Source organism: Panicum virgatum, chromosome 9K (assembly GCF_016808335.1).
Source record: "Panicum virgatum strain AP13 chromosome 9K, P.virgatum_v5, whole genome shotgun sequence".
Classification (NCBI taxonomy): Eukaryota; Viridiplantae; Streptophyta; class Magnoliopsida; order Poales; family Poaceae; genus Panicum; species Panicum virgatum.
The window spans coordinates 65534982-65556129 of record NC_053144.1 but is presented as its reverse complement, the minus strand read 5'-3'; the positions used below and the strand labels follow the sequence as shown (position 1 = coordinate 65556129).

The 21148-nt window shown below is 48.7% G+C and overlaps 3 protein-coding genes across 3 annotated transcripts; 1 reads left to right on the top strand and 2 right to left on the bottom strand.

Moving 5' to 3' along the window:
- Positions 1–131: 131 nt before the first annotated feature.
- On the bottom strand, positions 132–2662 carry LOC120647119 (protein LURP-one-related 6-like). The gene is made up of 3 exons (XM_039923750.1): positions 899–2662; positions 507–749; positions 132–403 (listed from the first exon to the last, which is right to left on the bottom strand). The coding sequence occupies exons 1-3, from the start codon at positions 1130–1132 to the stop codon at positions 272–274; spliced, it is 609 nt and encodes a 202-aa protein (XP_039779684.1). The 5' UTR covers positions 1133–2662; the 3' UTR covers positions 132–271.
- Positions 2663–7268: 4606 nt separating this feature from the next.
- On the top strand, positions 7269–13404 carry LOC120647117 (probable lipoxygenase 6). Its single transcript, XM_039923746.1, has 9 exons — positions 7269–7830; positions 8581–8864; positions 9554–9791; positions 10921–11244; positions 11378–11463; positions 11563–11670; positions 11772–12076; positions 12198–12464; positions 12542–13404. Exons 1-9 carry the CDS (start codon positions 7434–7436, stop codon positions 13299–13301), a joined length of 2769 nt encoding a protein of 922 aa, XP_039779680.1. The 5' UTR covers positions 7269–7433; the 3' UTR covers positions 13302–13404.
- Positions 13405–14566: 1162 nt separating this feature from the next.
- On the bottom strand, positions 14567–16953 carry LOC120647116 (cation/calcium exchanger 4-like). Its single transcript, XM_039923745.1, has one exon. It carries the CDS (start codon positions 16731–16733, stop codon positions 14817–14819), a length of 1917 nt encoding a protein of 638 aa, XP_039779679.1. The 5' UTR covers positions 16734–16953; the 3' UTR covers positions 14567–14816.
- Between the last annotated feature and the right edge of the window lie 4195 nt (positions 16954–21148).

Below are 21148 nucleotides of genomic sequence, written 5' to 3'. Positions count from 1 at the left end.
GCACTGCATGATGGAATGATGGGAAACAAACTACCTGAAACCAATTTACAACAGAACTCACTTTTTTTTTTTGCTAAACAACAGAACACACTTCCACATCACATAGTTGTATACAGACTGAGAGTATATCATGTACATGGTAACCTATCCACATAAGAAAAAGTGTAATGATCAATAAACAATCAATCTACACAATTGTATTAACAAATTGCTAGTGTAATGAATCTTATCGACACATGGATACGATGAGCAGCTCCCATCTCTACTAGCATCAACACCTTGTTGACTCTCCATGAATGTTGTCAAGGATGGCAATCACGCCGACTACAAAGGCCTGGTCATAACCTGGCTGCACCACCACCTGGTAGAAGTCCCTCCCTGCCATCATCCCCTTCACACCAATCTGCGGTGCACATCAACAAAAAAGTGCATCACCCATTGGATCATAATGTAATTCTACTCCAAAGTTCCTCCAAATTTCATAGTCCTGGCTGTGGAGCCTTTACCTGCGCTGCGACCTGGCCTGCTCGGTTTTTGATGGCACAAGATCTCTGGACAAAAGATCCAGTCACCTCATAATCCCAGTGCCTGTTTCTCCCCTTCGGTTCCACAGTGACCTGAACATCGCCCTTCATGCAGAGGACAGGCTTAGGATCCTGCAAGCTGAAAACCAGCTTGCTTGGTTCACCGTAGTCGGTCAGATATCCTCTCCACCAGTTGTTAACACACAACGCTTGAACAACACCTCCCTGTAAGATCAAGTTTGGTCAGTTTTTTCAGCAACCTGGAATAGCTGAAGATCTTTTGTAGTATTAGGAGAAGAAGAATTCAGAAAGTTTGATCGAACATTCAGACAAGAAAACAAAAACATTAAGGTTAGCTCCTGAATTCATTTCACCTTCTTGTGAATGAACAAGATTGCATTGCCATCACCATCCCTGACAATCAGCTGTCCACTAGCACCTATGATCCCACAGCCATCGACGCTGAAAACGGCCCTCTGATCCTGGTCCGTGACGACAAAGCCACCACCATTGACAGTGGGAGGGCGCCTGCGCACCATCAGCACAGCGTGCGAAGAACTGCAGAAGATCTTGCTGACAACGGGAGCTATTGTCGTATATGCACCCATGGTATGCAACCTATGTAGCTCTTTCTTACAGTTGAGATAAAGGAATAAATAATCCTTTCCAAAGTCGCAGATAGCTATATATGTGCTGCGCTTCTAGGAGGCATGGAAACAAAAACAAGGAATATATAGAGTCATTTGAGTATGGATGTGTCGCATGACTCATCTGTCTACCTGCCTAACAAGGATTGCCCATAGAGGTTTGTGAACTCGTTGATTGTTTTGAGCCAAGCATTTTTCTGGATGAAGTATGACATTTGAAGCAACAACACACGACTATGTTAACTATGCAGGTCTGCTGGACCCACAGGAATCTTTGAAAACGTTTGCTTTAGGCTACCAAACTACTTTATCCTAACCTTTTTGAAGTGTTTAAGTTTACCTGGGACGGACTATTGCCTAATTATGGGCCTAATCATGCCCCAATGTTACTTTGCTGGATGCTATACGGCAATACTAAGTGCCTTGTGATGGACAGACAGGTTCAGGAGATTAAACCAAGGTTATCCTTCTCATAAGTGGTATCTAATCACTGCCGCAGAGTATACAGCATTTATTCTTTCTCCCTTACAAAATGGGACATTGATCTCTTCTACACTAAGCAAACTCCCTTTCCATATGGGAAACAGGAAACAAAACAGATATTTGTTTCAGCAAACCGCAATATTCCGAACAGCTATTAGCCCTGTATTTATTTCACTAGGTGCAAGCAAAAGGCATAGACCATATTCGAATGGCAAAATTGGCCGTTGGACATTGCATAAGATAGTTTTTGCCACGTGCCACTAAAAAAAATATATCTTTGCCAACAGACACCACAATTCAGTGACAATTAGCTGCTAGACACTATACCTTACTATATAACAATATATCCTCATCAAACATGCACACTTATAAAAGACAAGCATACCCATACTACCCCTTTAGATCACACACTTAAACTATCACAGCTGAACAACACACTACATAACCTACGCATCGTAGCAGCCAATTTTGCCAATGAACACAGGGTGCGATTAGCAGCCAATTTTGCCAATGAACACAGGGTACGGTTAGCAGCCAGTTTTGCCGATGAACATGGCATACAGTCGCCAATCGAGGCTACAACCCTATGGGGAATCGGCAGGAACCTTACACATCAGGTAGTCATGAAAGATCGGCGTGGTCATCGGAGGAAATCTCGCTCAAGCATCGTGGAATATCCATTTGCATCTCCTTGTTTGGGATCGAGCGCCACCGGCCTATCTACCAGCAGCGAGTGCTGCCAGCCCACCACGAGCGGCTGCTGCTGCCGTCGCTGGTGCTCCGCTTGGCGCCGCCCCCCGTGCAATGCGGACGACCGCACCCTCGTCGCCGCCGCGTGCGCCGCGGACGGGCGCAGTTCCGTGCGCCGCTGCGGGCAGGCGCCGCGAACGGGCGCCATCCCGTGCGCTGCGGACTAGCACACCCTTCGTCGCAGCCGCCGAGCCGCGGGCGCCGCTCCGTGCGCCGCCGCGGGCATGGTTGTCTGGATTTTATTTGGATTTCCTTACATTTTCATAGTTTTTTTTAGGGATTTCCTTATATTTCCTTGCATTTTCATAGTTGGGTGATAAAACCGGGGGAGCGGACCGGAGTTGGCCCATGCGGGCTCGGCTGGGGCGCTTTTTTCTTTTTTATATTTTTAAAAAATAAAAATTTCAAAAATATATGTTCGTTTTGAAATATTTCAAAAATACTCCCCGGTCGCCCCCCATAGGGCGACAGGCCTTAAGTGTATTTTTTTCTTCAAATTCGCAATGAGGTCCCTGGAAAAAAAAAGCCCTGTCGCCCCCAACGGGCGACAGGGGCCTGTATATGCCATCATTCCCTTTGTCATTTGAGCCTGCCATATGCCGTCATTTCCTTTGTCATTTGAGTCTAAAAATTCTGGAAAAAAGAGAGGGGTGAGAAGAAGAAAAACGGTGAAGCTCTGCCGAATTGCGTATTTTTTGAAATGGTGGAAGGGCACTGCTATTGGGTCACGTATGTCTGGGCAAAGAATGCCACATTTGGGAAACCCGTGATCGCCGTGCTGAGCAGTGACAACATGTGATCTCGTACTCGCAGCTAGATGCACTATGGTTCCTATTTTGAGCTATTCGAGCGTGTAGTCGTCATCATCGTCGGCAGGATCTCGGCCGCTAACTCCTACCGCACCTAACTTGTCCTTCATTAAATCACGGGAAAAAATCGCAAGAACTTTCTTTATTTCACGAGCATTATGGAACCCACAAACATAATAAGTTCACATCAATAGTATGAATAGAAACAAATGACAAGTAAACTAGGACAATCATAAACATCGGATACAAATAAGCGGTCCACAGCTATCTCATTACAAATAAACATCAGATATATCTAACCACCCCTAGGGCGTCGGACCCTCTTAGCCCTCTGCTGGGCACGGACATGGCCCTCGGAGTAGGTGAGAACATCCGGAGACCTCACCTGTCGCTCAGGACGCGCAAAGGGCTGCGGTGTCTGCTGCTGAGAGATCACAAGTGGTGCTCCTCCTAGCTGTGAATACCTCAAGACATCGGGGTCACCTTGCGCGGCAGGCTCTTCTGGACTCAAGCTGTCGAAGTCGTCTAAGGTGAAAGTCTCGTTATCTGGTCGAAAGGAGGAAGAAGAAGGTCCGGCGCCCGCATGGGGGTAGAATCCTACGCAAAAAATGTGGATGTTAGCGTACGCTCGTATATTTTGTCATGACATGTAGAAACCGAAATACGAAACATAAACTAACCTGTGTAGTCCGGTATCTGTGGCCCCGGTACCATCCCTGGATACGGTCCGCCAACTGGTGCTGTCCCTCTAAACATTCCAGTATGGCCGAACGCAGTAGCTGGATCGTATCCTGTATGTGATATTAGTAAATATGTAGGAACACTTGATGTAATTTTAAAGAGATATGTACGTTACCTGCAATTGGGAAGAACTGCGACGTCGGCCCGTGCACGGTCGACGGACACGGGAACGACGACGAGGCCTGAGACGACCCGTGGCTGTCTTCGTACTACACACGGCTTCCGAAGTTGTGCACTACCTGACGCAACTGATCACGCTGCCTCGACCATGCCTCTGTCTGCTCAAACTGGGTCATTGGGGATCCGGCACGTACCCTCGTCAAGTAAGTCGAGCAGTCTGTCTCCATCATGTTGCAAAGGCGAAGCTGCATCAATTCAGTAAAGGTACAGTTACAAACACATGAATTATCTTATGAATATGATTATATATATATATATATATATATATATATATATATATATATATATATATATATATATATATATATATGATCAAGAGACTCACCGCGCCAGCTAGTGACTCCACGTGGTGCCGGGCATAGCCATCCTGAGGCCTCGCCTGGTGTGGCTGCGGGTGAGTGTCAACAAAAACCAGACGAGGCCGAGTCCGGGGTAAGTACCAGGTGAGGTAAGCCCTAAAGGAGCTGTCTGTGTGTGGTCCTGTTGGATGGACCAAGTGCTCGTCTGCCTGTTCCCATTGGTCCACCCACGGCTGCATCTTGGTGAGTCAATCATCAGAGCACGGCAAGCCACTCCTAGACAACCTACAAAGTGGACCACGAAGAATCGTTAGATTCGACACGAATGTATGAGCCAAGTTCATTCATAATTACCTGTGGTCCTGGCGACTGACACGCTCCAACGCGGTGGGCACCGGAAACTCCTGGCGCTGCCCAAACTGTCTCCTGACTCTCCAGGGGCAATATGCCTCAACCGCGATGTCATAAACCAGGACGGCAGAAGTAAGCCACAGGCTCGCATTCGCGGAGCAGTGCGAAGACAGACCTGCTTAAATTACTCATACTTAAATACGTAGTACTTAAATATAACAATATATAAACTAAATGTACTAACCTGCAGATCACAAGTGCTGAATCCGGCAGGGCTTCGCCGCTTTTCTTCTCCTCACTCCTCTATTTTTTTCTGGATTTTTGGTGGAATTTTCGGGCTCAAATGAGGAGGGAATGGGAGGGTTGGAGCTTAGCGATACCCCGGTCGCCCGAGGGGGGGCGATAGGCCCCCCTGTCGCCCGCGGGGGGGGGGGGGGGGCGACAGGCCCCCCTGCCGTGCCCGTGGGCTGGGCCCAGCGGTCGCCTGAGGGGGGGGCGACAGGCCCCCCTATCGCCCGTTGGGGGGCGACAGTGCCTTTTTTTTCCAGGGACCTCATTGCGAATTTGAAAAAAAAATTACACTTAAGGTCTGTCGCTCTATGGGGAGCGACCAGAGGTATTTTTGAAATATTTCAAAACGGACATATATTTTTGAAATTTTTATTTTTTAAAAATATAAAAAAGAAAAAAGCGCTCGGCTGGCGCGCGAGAGAAAGAGACTCAGGCCGGCCCATGGAAAAGATTCTGGAGGGCCCATGCCAAGCCCATGCTACTTTTACAGATGATGGAGGCGGCCTAGTAGACGGTGATTTCTCCACTGGCAACGCAACTCTCTAATCAGCTTCCTGGGATAGCTGAGTCATATATATATATAACTCCAGTCAGCTTCAGCTATCCCTGTAAGCCAGTCCTGCTGTCCTGGTCACCGCAAGTCACAGCAACAGATTCGCGAAAGCCCTAGGATTTGGAAGCGTGGAACACGGTAGTAGTGGTGGTGGTGGCGGCGGTAGCAGTTTTTTTAGATAAAATTTTTTTTCGGCCTTTACGGTTTAGCATACACAGACTAGTGGTGGTAGCAGTTAACAACTTAACAACATCGATCATGATCTCCGAACGCAGTCAACGAACTGAATCTAAGCCGTAGCGCCCTGCGATCCGATCCCGCGGTGGGTGATTCACGCCGAGGGAGCTGAGTAGTGCTCGTGTGGCGCCCACGGCTCCACGACCAAAAGGTGGTGGGAGACAACGGGGTTGGATTTGCTGCCGCTTTGGGATGGCAGCGGTTGCCGGCCGCCCAGCCTAAAGACGAGCGGGGACATGTCCCTCTCGCCCCACACCCCAGGGTTGAGACGTTCAGAGGAAGACCGACGAGTGTCGACGTCGTGCGCGTGCGAGACCGTCCGACGAGCCGCCGCAGGGCTGGCTAGCTCGCCGTCGCCGGCGGGGGCATTTATTATCGGGGCTACCAGGGTAATAAGCAGCTCCAGCAGACGTGCACGTAGTACGTGCTGGAATCTCGGCTTCTGAACCTGAATCGAGCAGGTTCAGAAAAAAAAAACTGAGTCGAGCAGGCACCTCTTTGCCCCGGGGGGGAAAAAACTGCGTGCGATTTGTCACCAGCCAACACGAGATCGATCAAGATGGCTCCAGCCGTCCCAGGGTGGCACGATCCACGTGCCCGCGTGCTGCTGCTTCTGGGACCGGGCGAGCGAATCGGATCCAGTGACCACAACCTGCTGCCAACTCCGGCTTACTTAAGCTAACATAAACAAGAACCAACAAAAAGGAACATATAAACAAGAACCGAAAGAAAACATGAACGAAATGAGCCCCCTCTACGAGCAGTACACATGATATGATTTAACAATTGGCATGCTTTCTTTTTTTTCTTCTTTTTTTTTCTTTTGAAAGCACCCAGGAGCAAGGGTTTTACACGGTGCAGATGAATCCAGCTCCCATTGTGAATTCGGATCTTTGGGCAGATTGAAAAATCAAAAATGAAAACCGTGGGCAGCAGCTTCATGGCCCCATGGTCAAAGAGCACACGGTATGCTGCCAAGTCGGCGGATGCGTTTCTCTGTCCACGCACACGGCGGGCGGACCCGCACGATGACGAGTAGCCGAGTAGGTGTAGGTGGTTGGTTTGTACGGATCGTTGTAATTTGCAGGACAGAAGCCAGCATCCTTTTCGGAGAGAGACTGATTGCGATACTCCCTGGTCTGAAACTCCAATTTGTTCAATTTTGAATTCAAAATGACTATTGTTCCGCTCTGAAGATGTCTCTCATGTGCCGTAGAACAAGCACGGTGCACGAGTTCATCAGATGAACACGAACCAAGCAGCAGCTTCCGTGCAGCGTCGCCGGCTCGCCAGGGTCCATCGCCATCTGCCCATCCACCAGACGACCAGACCTGCCGACCACGAAACGCGAATAATAAAATGGCAGGAGCGCACGAGGATGGACTGGACTCTCGGCTGACACGGCTCCTGTCCGATCCTACTGCCGCCGTGTGCAGTGCCGCTGCTCCGTCACAACGACGCCAACCACCTCTCGCCTCGCTAGCTTCCCAGCCTCCCACCTGCGCAGGGCCAAAGTCAAAAGATCCCCGGGCGCGCAGGGGACGAGAGCGAGCGGGCGGGCGCGCAGCATGGCCGCGCCATGGAGGGAGCTCACCGGCCTCCGGCGGGCGGCGGCCGCGGCAGCGAGGCCGCCGGTGCCGGGGCGCCGGTGCGCCAACGAGCTCTGCCTCGCGCCGTTCCACCACCGCGCTCCGCGGCAGCAGCAGCAGGAGGGGAGGAGGAGGAGGCAGCTGCGGCGGGGCGTCAAGGCGGTGGCGGCCATCAGCGAGGATCTGCCGAGGCTCGCGGCGCCAGGGACGAAGGGCGCTCGGGCCCCGGAGAAGGTGCTGATGCGGGCGGCGCTGACGGTGCGCCGGAAGCAGAAGGAGGACCTCAAGGAGGCGCTCGCCGGCCACCTCGACGCGCTCCGGGACATGGTCGGCCTGAACGTCGCGCTCGAGCTCATCAGCACCAAGATCCACCCCAGTAAGCACAAGCACTGCGCCGCCCCCATTCTCCCCCTTGCTTGCTCCTCGTCCAATTCACCATTTTTTCCCCATTGGGACCAGTATCTGTCCGAGTTGACTTTGCTCTCTCAAGTCTCGAGCTTGAACCTTTCGGAGCTGTCAGAATTTTTTTCCCTTTCTTACGATCGTTGCAAGAGCTATCGGGAGCTGGATATGCAAAGTTCATGCCTTTTTTGGGCAGCTCCGTCTGTTCTTGACCGTGATCGGTAGGTGCCTAGGTGGAACCAGCAATCAGAGGCAGATGCTAACTAGATGCACAAGATCATCATCAGATCTTAAATAATGGAGACATGATAAGGCCGTGTGCGCGATTCTCTGCTTAGTATATTCGCTCTGCATTTCCAACAAATTATTTAATCAGAAAAGAGAGAGAGAAGGACTAAACAACTGGAGCAGCTCAACTTTTTAACCACTGGCATCTTTCACTAGACCACGACTTCCTGCAAGAAGAGAACAAATTGAGCAGAGTTCTTCAGAGCACCGCAAAGCTCCCTTTCGCAGTCGTCCCTACCTGATCACTGCAGAATAATTCAAGATCAAATGAGTCACTGTGCAATACTGAAAGGAACATGTTTTCCCCGCCTCTCCATTCGCGCCATGTGATCGGCTAGCCAAAGCTGCAGTCGCTTTCCATGTCTCCGTATTTGACTTTTCCCTCTCAGTCTCGTTCTAACTTTTATCCGGCTCGTGCCACGTCAATCATTGCCAGGGACCAAGAAGCCGATGCAGAGCGGCCAGGCATCGATCAAGGACTGGTGCCAAAAGAGGGGCAGCAAGGGAGAACACGTCGTGTACACTGCAGAGTTCATGGTGGATTCAGACTTCGGCGAGCCTGGAGCGATCACCGTGGCCAACCGGCACCACCGGGAGTTCTTCCTGGAGAGCATCGTCGTGGAGGGCGGGCTGCTGTGTGGGCCGGTGCACTTCGCCTGCAACTCCTGGGTGCAGTCCACCAGGGAACTGCAGGCCAAGAGGGTGTTCTTCAGCAACAAGGTATATAAGCATTTTCTGCTATAGGAAAAAGGTATTCCTAGTATGCATTTCGATTTTTTACTAGTTCAAGAGAAACTGTGGGTCTATGGCTATACCTGGACTTTCTAGTACTCGATAGTCGTCATAAGTATGTGCCTGCTACATCAATCCTTTGCTAAATAAGCACACTGGCCATGCACCCTTTTCTTTAATGTTGATAGCGAAAGGAAGTCATTAACTCTAAAACGAGGAGCCCAGTCTGAAGGCATGATTGATTGATTGATATGTTATTGTCTACTAGCTGTTTAAATGTCCAGTTTTTAAGTAGGCCTCAGTAGAACATATCTGTAGACCTTCCCAGGGAAAAAAAAACCCTTCTTGCTACTAAGACACTGATTAATTGAGCTTAGTGGGACATCAATCCTTAGTCCATGTGCATTTTAGTTAATTTCCAAAATTTACCGGTAATGTCAAATCTGATATTCTGCCGACCTGCTACAGTTTACTGTTTACTATATAATAATCGAGAACCATTGAAAATCCATAAATATAAGTAGATCCACCGTATAGCCAGATTTAGGTTGTAATCCCCATATGCTGCCACCGGATTAGCTTTTCTATTTGACTTTGGTACTAATACCAAGCATTGATCTATCCGTTAGGAATTTGCAGCATCATGTTTCTGATTAGACCTGGGTAATCTCATGCAGCCATATTTACCATCTGAAACACCACCTGGGCTTAGAGACCTAAGGGATAAGGAGCTGAAGGACCTGAGAGGAGATGGCACAGGAGTGCGAAAGTTATGTGACAGAATATATGACTATGCGACATACAATGATTTGGGGAACCCAGATCGGGGGAAAGAGTTCATCAGGCCAATCCTTGGAGGCGAGAAAATCCCTTACCCGCGGCGATGCCGTACTGGTCGTCCACCAACTGATACCAGTAAGTTCCGTTACCTTTGCAATTGTTGGCAGATAGTGGAAATTAGAATTTGGCCAAAGGCAAGACAAAATTGTGGTGCATGTTGTTATCCAACTACAGCCAATAGCATATGTGCATGTCCAATTCTACTTTGATCAAATGGCATGTCACTTTCAGACTTGACAGCTTGACCAATCAGCCACCATCACCACGTGGGTTGATACTGTCCAAATTTTGAACAAAAAACATATGATTTTTTGAGCGTGCCATGTTGTTGTTTTAAATCTCTTCAGTACCCTTCTAGTGTTTTTGGTGTTATTGAGTAGCTCTTTCACTTGGCGATTTCATCACGGCCAAGGTCTTTGGCTTGTGATTTGTGGATCTTTTCTAAAACTCTATTTTCTATCTTAATGAAGGGCAGAGCTCCTGCCATTTTGGTTAAAAAAAACATATGATTTTGAATTGTGTTTGACACCTTACTTGAGGCACACCTGAAAGTTAGATCTGGTCATAAAAAATCTGTCAACACGCTCCATGGAGAAAAGAAAAACTGAATTGTCACATTGCAGCAGAAGAACAATTCAACAGGCTCAGATAAGGATCATTGGAAAATTCCTAGAGTCAAGAGTAACGACCATTGGAAAATTCCTTATAGGTCATGAGTGTTGATAAGTAATAATCATTTCCGTTTGGTAGGTTGGATGTACATGACCAAATGGTAGTAGCAACCAGGAATACCTACAGATTCTTTGCGTGTGCTATTGCTCTCAGATTCTTTGTAATGAAGTGCAGAGAAAAGTATTCCTTGGCGTTTCTTCCCATCGATTTTTCTGTTATCCATTGCATGACACTAAGTTTCCAGCTTGTAATTTTGCCTGCAACCACAAGTTTCCAATAACTTATTTGAATAAAAGTGAAACTAATTTGCATGATGTGGTTCAATTCCTAGGAATTAAGACTTTCCATAGGATTTATCGCTGGAGGTTTTTTCTGAATTTTAATCATCTTTCGTGGTAAATTATGGCATCTAAAATGGCTGATGAAGCAGTTACTACAAGTTGGTTGCATTAATTTTTTTTTGGACTAAGCATGTCTACCTTTCATCTCATACAGACATTGTGGCTAATTTGTGCATTTCCCTGTGGTGTAGGCATGCTGGCTGAGAACAGAGTAGAGAAACCGCATCGGATATACGTACCTCGGGATGAGGCATTTGAGGAGCTGAAGCAGGGAGCCTTCTCAGCAGGAAGGCTCCGGGCAGTACTTCACACCCTTATCCCATCGATGATCGCAACCATCTCAGCTGAGACCCACAACTTTCAAGGCTTCCACCACGTTGATAATCTCTACAAGGAGGGTCTCAGGCTGAAGTTGGGTCTCCAGGAGCACCTATTCCAGAAGATACCCCTTGTTCAAAAGATTCAGGAATCAAGTGAGGGGATGCTTCGCTATGATACACCTAGCATCCTTTCCAGTAAGTAAAATTCATTAGTTTTTTTTGCTTGAAGCTAGTGTGCCAACGCCAGATGTTCTTCAATTCAAGTGCCTTCATCATGCCCAGAGAACTGCTGCCCTAATAGTCTAATCCTCATACTTTAATTCTACAGAGGACAAGTTTGCATGGCTCCGTGATGACGAGTTTGCTCGGCAGATTGTGGCAGGAATAAACCCAGTTAACATTGAGAGGCTCACGGTAATGAAGTGAAAACATGATTTAGATGTTGATCAACACAGCAGTAATCCATAGCCTTCTTTTTAGAGCAGTACTTTACTAGTGGTTATACGAAAATAGGTTTTCCCACCAGTGAGCAAGCTGGATCCTGCAATCTATGGATCACCAGAATCATCGATTAAAGAAGCAGACATCACTTGTCACCTCAATGGACTCACAGTACAACAGGTACTGTCAATATGTGATGAAGCCTAAAATTGTGTTCAGTACTTCAGTTATGTACCAATGTTTTTCCTTCTGCTGATTCTGATCGCATGTCACAAGTGTAGGCAATGGACGAGGCAAAGCTGTTCATATTAAACTACCATGATATCTACCTGCCGTTCTTGGACCGGATTAATGCGATAGAGGGAAGGAAGGCATATGCAACCCGGACAATTTTGTTCCTTACCCAAGTTGGCACATTGAAACCAATTGCTATTGAACTTAGTCTTCCTCCAAGCCAGCCAGGCCAGCCTCGGCCAAGCAAGGTCCTGACCCCTCCCTGTGATGCTACCACCAACTGGCTCTGGATGCTTGCCAAAGCTCATGTCAGCTCCAATGACGCCGGCGTTCATCAGCTTGTAAACCACTGGTATGGATTCCAGAATTAACTGTTATTGTGGTGAACACACATTTGAGAGTGCATTACAAATGACACTACAGTCAATTCCTAACAACGTGAAACTTTTAATGCTTACCTGACATTCTTTCAGGCTGAGGACACATGCTATTATGGAGCCGTTCATCTTGGCAGCGCACCGGCGAATGAGCGCAATGCACCCAATCTTCAAGCTCCTGCACCCCCACACGCGGTACACGCTGGAGATCAATGCGCTTGCCCGGCAGAGCCTGATCAGCGCGGATGGCGTCATCGAATCCTGCTTCACCCCTGGCCCTGTCTCCGGCGAGATCAGCGCTGCATACTACCGCGACCACTGGCGGTTCGACCTTGAGGGCCTTCCTTCTGACCTCGTCCGCAGGCATGCCATTCCTGCTTGATTTTGCAAATCACAAAGCTCTGAAGTATCATGGTCACTGACATCCTCCCGCTTCTCAGGGGAGTGGCCGTGGAGGACGCTTCGCAGCCTCACGGCATCAGGCTCCTCATCGAGGACTACCCTTACGCCAACGACGGGCTCCTGCTGTGGTCGGCCATTCGCAGCTGGGTCGAGTCGTACGTGCAGCTCTACTACCCGGATGCCGGCACGGTGCAGTCCGACGACGAGCTCCAAGGATGGTACCACGAGACGGTCCATGTCGGCCACGCCGACATCCAGCACGCGCCCTGGTGGCCGACGCTCTCCACGCCGGACGGCCTCGCGTCCATCCTCACGACGCTCATCTGGCTGGCGTCGGCGCAGCACGCGGCGCTCAACTTCGGGCAGTACCCGCTGGGCGGGTACGTCCCCAACCGCCCCCCGCTGATGCGGCGGCTGCTGCCGGACCCGGAGCGCGACGCGGCCGAGTACGCGGCGTTCCTGGCGGACCCGCACCGCTTCTTCTTGAACGCGATGCCGGGGGTGCTGGAGGCCACCAAGTTCATGGCGGTGGTGGACACGCTGTCGACGCACTCGCCCGACGAGGAGTACCTCGGGGAGGGGCGCGACGAGCCGTGGACGGGCGACGCGGCCGCCGTGGCGGCGCACGCCATGTTCGCGGCCGACGTGCGCCGCGCCGAGGAGACCATCGAGCGGCGCAACGCGGACCAGGGCAGGAGGAACCGGTGCGGCGCCGGCGTGCTGCCGTACGAGCTGCTGGCGCCCAGCTCGCCGCCGGGGGTCACGTGCCGCGGCGTGCCCAACAGTATCTCCATATGATGCCTGTGTAAAAGAAGACGCCCCATGATTTTTTTTTCTTCCCTCCAATTTTCTATGTGTAGATGCACTATTATTGTTTTGAGGAAATGCACTGGTTTTCAAGCAAAAATCTAGCCGCTATGCGAGTTTCACTCCTGAATTAAACTGAAGCTTCTCTTCTGGAGAGTCGGTGATCAGGCTATACTCCACAAGCAAGTCTAGGAAAACCAAATATACTCTGTATACACTAGAAAAGTTCGAAATAAAATTTTGGAATTGAATGTTGGCCTACTTGCCTCCACATCCGCCCTTAAGAGGCTGCACTCCAAGACAATTAGCATGTTGAGTTAAAAGTCCGAGAATATTCAAGTTCAAATTGGGGAAATTGGCTTAAAATTGGGAAATTCAGTGGAAACTGGAAACCATTCTCTCTCTTTTTATAGTTGAAACGCGTAGATTTTCAAGTTCTGAAACTTCCCTGCCGTAAGTGCTGAGAAGATATATTCCAGTTGAGATTGCATTTGTGGTTAAAATCACCTTTTTGGATGAGGAAGCGGTTTAGGTGAGGGATGGGAGGGAGTTGCCCACATCATCCTCTAGTTCCTGCAAAGTGAAGTGACTGCTCTCCTGGCTAGCATTCTCTCCTCTTCTTTTTTTGGAAAAAAATAGATATGTTTTTTGAAAGATATCCTCTTCTCTTCTCCATTAAGAGGTACTGCGACGTTCTTGTGTTTGTTCATCCGACTCTAAACAGCAATACATCGTTTTGATCGGATGATTAAATCGATCCAGGAGCAATTAGTTTAAGCTTCGGAAACCTCTGATAAAAGAGGAATGTAGACCTGCAATGGCGATGTGCCGAAGTGCTGGTTATGTAGAGCATTCTTTGAGATCACATGTATCAAATTTTGACCTGCTTGATTCTTGACAAGTTGTTTCACTCTGACTATTTGCAAAGGTTACCATTTCCAACTCAGGTTTTACTAGCGCACATCTCAGTATTTTCTTGTCAGAGCTAATAAATTGGGAATACATTTGGATGACTAAAAAGCTACATGTGAACAATCAGGTTAAACAGTTAAAAAGATGATGTTAATGATGCATTTTATTCTGCGGTGCCATCAAGAAGCAACATGATGCATTTTATTCTGAGTACCATCAAGAAGCAACATTATATACCTCTAATAACTTACACAAGTGCCAGATCCAGGGCAAGAAAAAGGAGATGGTGCTGTGCAAGTATGCACTGAATAGCTAGTTCATGGAAGACCAACAGCACAGGTGTGTAACAGGAAGATCATGGCAGTGTTTTACAATATTACTGTGAATGCCGAGAAAGTTACAAATAGACTCATACACTAGTTGCAGCTGAGTTTTTGTTCAGAAGACCCAAACCCAAGAACACACACAACTTTTGACACACAAGGCCAGAACAGAAGGGCACCAAATAACTCATTTTCATTTGTATAAATGACAATCAAGGACAAGTAATTTGATGTGCATCGCATCTTTACAGTTCAAGTACATGTACATATACTAACTCAAGCCAGGTAGTGGCAATATCCCCATAGCATTGCTTACCCTAATAAAAAGAAAACCTGAGTAAAGAGCAATTAGGCCAATTCCAAGTATCTTGTTAGGCCGCATGTCACCTCGCGGCAGCATAACAAGAGCCCACATCAATCCAGCGACAAGAAAGCCCATTGTGTAAATAAGAGAGCGGTCTTGTGGAAGAACATACGAACTGGGTGCTGTTGACCATGCTCCGAGAAGCATCGATAGTCCCAAACCAGCAAGTGTATTGAACATAGGTCCAGCATAACATCCAGACATAGCAATCTGCACTCCATCACCTCCATTCATCGCCAGAGCAACATTTGACATTAAGTCACCCATTGAATTCCCCCATGCTAGAACTGTTAACCCAAGAATTGAAGGATTGATCCCCAATATCATACCCAAAGCAACCAAAAGTGCAACGAGTTCATTAGCGACGATGTAGAACCAAATGATGCTCATCACAAACCCTCCAAAAACCCAAGGGAACAAAAATCTCCGTGGAGGGCGTTCACTACTGGTGAACAGGAAAGCCAGAGCAGCTAGTCCAATCCCCAAAATGCTAGCTATCATATATGCTGCTATGCTAGCTTTGGTGGAAACCCCATCCTGACTGCTCCACAGAAACGCCAAAAGAACAGGTGCCAAGCAAGCACTTGCAACAGCATACTCTTTCGACCAGCGGTCTTCCACAACAATTGGAATTGTCAACCTCCTTGGTATCGTCAAGGGCAGCTCCATAAACAAAAACAACTTGGAGATATTAGGCGTGGTGGTATCCGCTTCTCCTTCACTCCAACCCCACAATGGTCTTGAGCTATCAGGGGAACCGACTCCAGTCGCATGATTTGAGTAGATGGCCACATGAGAAGCCCACATCCACTGAGGTAAGGATGTATTTATTTGGGAAGCTTCACCATCTGCATCCTCCACAAGAAGTGAACTGTACACTGACTCATCCTCCTCTGTTCCTTGTTCAAAGATACTTCCCCTCACAGGCAGCAAAGGTGTGACCACATCAAACTTCAGCCTCCGGGCATGTTTCCTCAATACCTCATTTGCAGCCACCACAAATGCATAGATTGCATAAATTGACACGAACATCATAGCTCCCCAAACAGTCACCTTCCCAACGATCAACACTACAGACAGCACAACCAGAGTAACAAGAAAGAACCCAACATCCCTCACGAAGCACCTCCTATCAATCTGCACATTCTTCTCTGCGACACACAGCGACACTGCCCCAACCACGACGCAAGTCACAAATACGGCTCCACCCAACACGCTATTCAGCCCCACATCACCTGCGCCGCTCCCCATAAACGCCGCAATGCTTGCAAACACGTCAGGAGCCCCATTACCAAAGGGGAGCAGCGTCACACCAGCCACCGTCGGCGGGAGCCGCAACAGGGCTGACATCTTCTCGAGACTGCAGCAGAAGTAGTCGGCGGCAGTGTTACCCAGCATATAGAACAGCGCCGCCAGGCACACCCCGAGCACGGCGTAGCCCAGCACCCTGAACCTCTCGCATCTGCAGTAGAAGAAGCCTAGGTAGTCCACGAACCCGCCGGAGCTGCAATGGGGATGAGCCCGGAGGAACTCGCACTGCGTCTGGAACCCCTCGTGCCGCGCGATGCCAGCGCACGCGACGGAAGGATCCTCCGGCTGCTCGCCGTTCAGCGTAGCGACCTCCGAAAGGTTCGCGCCGCTGGGTGCGGGGTCGGCAGGATCGGCATCCGAGAGGAACCTGCGGTGCGCCGGGCGCAACCCGGAGCTGAGGAACCCTGGAGAGCGCGACGAGCCCCCATCGGAGCGACTGTACAGGAGGAGGAGGAATAGCACCAGGGAGACGGCGGCGAGGGGCCTGACCCGGCGCGGCTGCGACGCGATCATCGCCGGCGAGGTCAGGGGCACGGGTTTCCGGGGACGGGCATGCCGAATTTGCGGTTAGATTTGGGGGGAATTGACGGGTAAGGCGACGATTCTGGGGGCTGGGGCTGGGGCCGGGATTAGGGTTTGCCGCGGAGGTTGGGCGCGGTTTGGGATTTGGGAATCGGGGGATGCCGTCGAGAGGAAGGAGACGACGGGTTCTCTTCGCTCGCTTGCCTTGCTTTGTTGGGGGACGCCGCGCGAAGGAACGGTTGTTGTTATATGGGCCGAGCTTTGTTTGTTAGATCGGGCGGCTTGGGCCGATGTGCTTCGTGTTGGGCCTGACCGAGAAGGATGGTAGAGATCTTTTCAAAAAATGAAGGATGGCAGAGTAGATAAAATTTGTCCTAAAGCTACAACAAAATTTTGTCCTAAAGTATACCATAACTGCATAGATCTACTAATGTGGAGTGCAATAAAACTGAATTTTCTAATTTATAATTTTTCAAAGATTCAACCAAACAAGAAGGTCATGCGTCCAGTTTTAAAGAGACGAGGGAGTAGTTATGCTCGGTTTTCTAGTTGAGGGAGGAAAAACAAATTTTTGCGATAGTTCAGGAAGTCAAAGAGGATTTTTTTCTAATTATTTATCAATGTTTCATTGTTCTTCGAAGGCTTTGCTCATTTACCATTTCCACCACATATTCCAAATTTTCCAACATTCGGCTCTAATACCACTTGTTAGTGCGGCAGCAGAATACGGCCCGGCCTGCTATACCCAAGAGCCGACGCCCTGCCAGACCTAGATCCATTGGAGCCCAACCAACTAGGGCCTCAGACCTAACTTAATAAAAAAAACTAGCCTGATGGGCGAGGACTGTCCTGCCTTATATATTGTGCTCCCCCACTATCAATCTCCGATGTGGAGCTAAATCTAACATTATGTATGCAGCTCACTGCTGTTAGTACTGGTAATTTTTCTACTGACTTTATATTAAGAGAATCAGTGTATATTTCTCAGTAGTGAAGAGTTGTAAAATATTCTGAGGAAGGACCTGATGCCCTGCTCCATCAAAGGCAATGTCCTAATCAAAGCTATTTTGGAGCAAATGTCCTTCTTAATTCCCAATTATTGCTCCCCAAGGGGGAAAAGATCAGTGACTGTCCTTGTTAACTTAAATTTATTTATCAGGCAACTTGCCACGGACTAATCTGTCGATGCTGCTCGATCTTACATATGCACATCAATGGTTGCTTTCTCTTCTTGTCAGGAAAAGAACACTTGTGAACAATGATCACTGGTTTCATTTCTGCAATTAATCAAATATGGCATATTTTGGAACGTTCCAGATACATTCAGAGTTCAGACTAATAACTTTTTTGTTAGTTAGTAATATCACAGCACTACTACTGAGTATCTTGCCCTCTAGGAAACATTGCTAAATGCTAATGAGTACATCCATGATCAAGACAGCTCGACCATGCAAAGCTGTTGTATTAACCAGTCCTAGTCAAAACTAATTTGGTGCTAGTGTACTTCTTCATTACAGTTTGCGTTCCCCAGAAAAAAAAACAGTAGATGTCCTCGTTAACATAAATTTATTAGGCAACTTGCGACATCAAAAGCTACCATAGGTTGCTTGCCAGGGAAAGAACGTTTGTGAACAATGACCACTGGCTTTCTTTGTACAACTAATCAAACATGGAATATTTTGGCACATTCCAAGCTCCTAACAACACTTAATCATGGCTTCGTTGCTAGTATTTCACGACACTACTACTACTGAGTATCATTTCCCTGAAATATAAAAACATTACTACTGAGTAGTGAGTACATCCATGACCAAAGCAGCACTCTCAAATACTACCAAACAAAGAAAAAATAACATCATCTCAAGAAAGATGTTACACACCAGCTAAGATCATCAAAAGAAAGATGTTAAACAACAGCTAAGTGGAGAAAGTGTCCAATGTGACCGACGCATTTGCTGATGCGCTGATGCATAATTTAGAGCAGAAAACCTGACAAGTGAGCCGCCAAGTCATCTTAAATTTTCCTCTTCTGAAAATGGAGGCAGGTCATCATGAGAAGTGAATATGCCAGGAACACTATGCGAGGAAAGATCTGTACATGATAGGATCGAAAGCAACGAATAGTGTCGGGGACCACGATTAGGGACACCCTAATCGGGGTTCTAAAATCACCCTAAAAACGCAAACACATATTAGGCAACTGGGCCCATGAAGGCCTACGGTCTCCTTCCAATCTGAAAGAAAGGAAATGACTCAAAGAAACCCAGTACGCGGCCCATCCGCACCCCCTCGGACCCGCGGGGTAATCTCCGTCTCGCTCGAGGGTTCCCATCGAGACCCTCGACCGTGCCCCGCGTCTCCGCCTCGCTCGAGGCCACCCCTCGACGTAAAGGACAAACGGCCCTTCCGCTCACCCGCTCGTCGTACGGAGGCATTGAATGCCAACCACTCCTCACAGCGCCCAGGACAGACGGCGTCAGGCCGCCATTCCCCATAGTGGCTGTGACCGGAGTCCCGTCCGCCAACTCCGGTCACTGCTCCGCCATCCCGGACGCTGTGGCAGCACTATGGGAACCTGCGACGCGGGACGAGACGTGCTCGGCACTGTTCCCGTTACTATTCTGCCAACTCGTGCTGTCCAGACCCGACCCCTGCTTGGAAAGGGATCCGGCGTCGTCACGTGCCCCTCAAAGAGGGCCGCTCAGCACTAGCAGCCGGAGGCCCGGACCTCCCCCTCGAGGGGTCCGGGACCTTCACGTGACTCCCGGACCCGGACCCCTTAGTACACGCGCTAGCGCTCCGCCCAGGGGGGTCCGGGACCGCCACGTGCCCTACTAGCACACACATATATACAAGACCCTGGCCTGCAGGGCCCACGGAACGCCGCCACGCCATATCTGGAAGACGGTACACCCTACAGCGACGACCACGCCGCCTGCTGGAGCTGGCAGGACGCCGGCGCGATCTCCGCAAGACCAAGGACGATACCCAGGACGACTGCCACGCCCGACGCCACGCCCCACAGTGTACTTCCCACAGTGTTCGACCACTGCACCCCCGCAAGATAATACAGTGCACTCGCACACCCCCTTGCTGGACGTACGGCCCCGCGGCCGGAACCAGAATAAACTCATGCGTTACTGTGTTGCCTCTTACATCAACATCTGGGACGAGGAAACACGCAGCATTACTAGTTGGGGTTCGGACCGCCGGGTCAGGGCACCGACAAATAGGTTGGTTCTAATCCAGTGGACCATATTCCTGATGGAACGGGCCTATAAAATTTCCTGGTCAAGACAAAAACTTGTACGAAATTGCGTTTTTAATTCGGGGGAAGGGGATGGTAATTGGTGGCCACATCATGATCTCCACGTAATTCAATGCACTTGTCTAGTGCTCCACAAAGAAGCGACCGATGATTACGTCGCGCGTGGAAGATTCGTCCCCACCAAAAATTCTCATGAACTCTGACCGCCAACTCTCTGAGCTGAAAATAACAGCAAGCAACCTCCGAATTATTTCAGCCACATTTGAAATTGAACATCATAGAGTTTGAACTTCTGAAAAGTTCAGTAAACATGTAACTGGAGATTGCGTGAACGTTGAGTAACACGCTGACAAAATTAGATCATAGGATCCGGCAGTTTATCAGCACTCACTCAATTGCATGTGTATGTGATAACGACCGCTGTCGGATTGCTCATTGGACGGACCGGAGCCCTGAATCCTCACTAAAATCACAGGAATGGATTCTTCATGTCGGCCGCGACGAAAAATTTACAGAAGAATTCAGAAACTCAGGGCCCTTGATTGGGGATGGTTTTCAGCTCATTTTGGCGCACGTGAAGATGAGCATCAGGGCATCACAGTTATACAGCCATGATTGGTAACCACTCCATTAAGCCCAGCAAAATCATGGAAGACTGGCATCTCCTTAAGCCAATCAAGAACTACGGGTTCAACATCAGACGCCCCTAAAAATAATTGCAATTATTGGCTGGTTGCTTCCTATCAGTTGCAAGCTTGCCGCTCCAAATTTTTAATTAGAAAGGTGATTCTCAGAGTTTTTTTTTCAGCAAAGTTGACTTCATCAATCTTACTTCTCTTCTGACTAAAGAATCAGTTGCAAGTTGTAGCAAGGAACATTAACATGGTTTCCCTTGCAGGCCAGCAGATAAGAACAAATCTTACTTGAAAAGGCCAACCATATCACTAACGATGGTTATACTTTGTGTTCAGAAACTTACCCCAAAATCTGGACAATTTTGTATTCAGTAGCTTAAATTTATTGCAATGTGCAGTTTAGATTCCAATCATTGCTTTGCACTGCACTATAGCGGATAGCATCTGCAAGTTGGACTGTGTTATCCTTGGACGCTCGTGTGGTCTCGTTGCTCCACATGACT

Coding starts and splice junctions, on each gene's coding strand:
- LOC120647116 (XM_039923745.1), bottom strand. CDS start 16,733: ATGATCGCGTCGCAGCCGCGCCGGGTCAGGCCCCTCGCCGCCGTCTCC.
- LOC120647119 (XM_039923750.1), bottom strand. CDS start 1,132: ATGGGTGCATATACGACAATAGCTCCCGTTGTCAGCAAGATCTTCTGC. Junction 750..898: donor TCTTGTTCATTCACAAGAAG/GTGAAATGAATT, acceptor TTGATCTTACAG/GGAGGTGTTGTTCAAGCGTT. Junction 404..506: donor CAGGCCAGGTCGCAGCGCAG/GTAAAGGCTCCA, acceptor TGTGCACCGCAG/ATTGGTGTGAAGGGGATGAT.
- LOC120647117 (XM_039923746.1), top strand. CDS start 7,434: ATGGCCGCGCCATGGAGGGAGCTCACCGGCCTCCGGCGGGCGGCGGCC. Junction 9,792..10,920: donor TCGTCCACCAACTGATACCA/GTAAGTTCCGTT, acceptor CCTGTGGTGTAG/GCATGCTGGCTGAGAACAGA. Junction 12,465..12,541: donor CCTTCTGACCTCGTCCGCAG/GCATGCCATTCC, acceptor CCCGCTTCTCAG/GGGAGTGGCCGTGGAGGACG.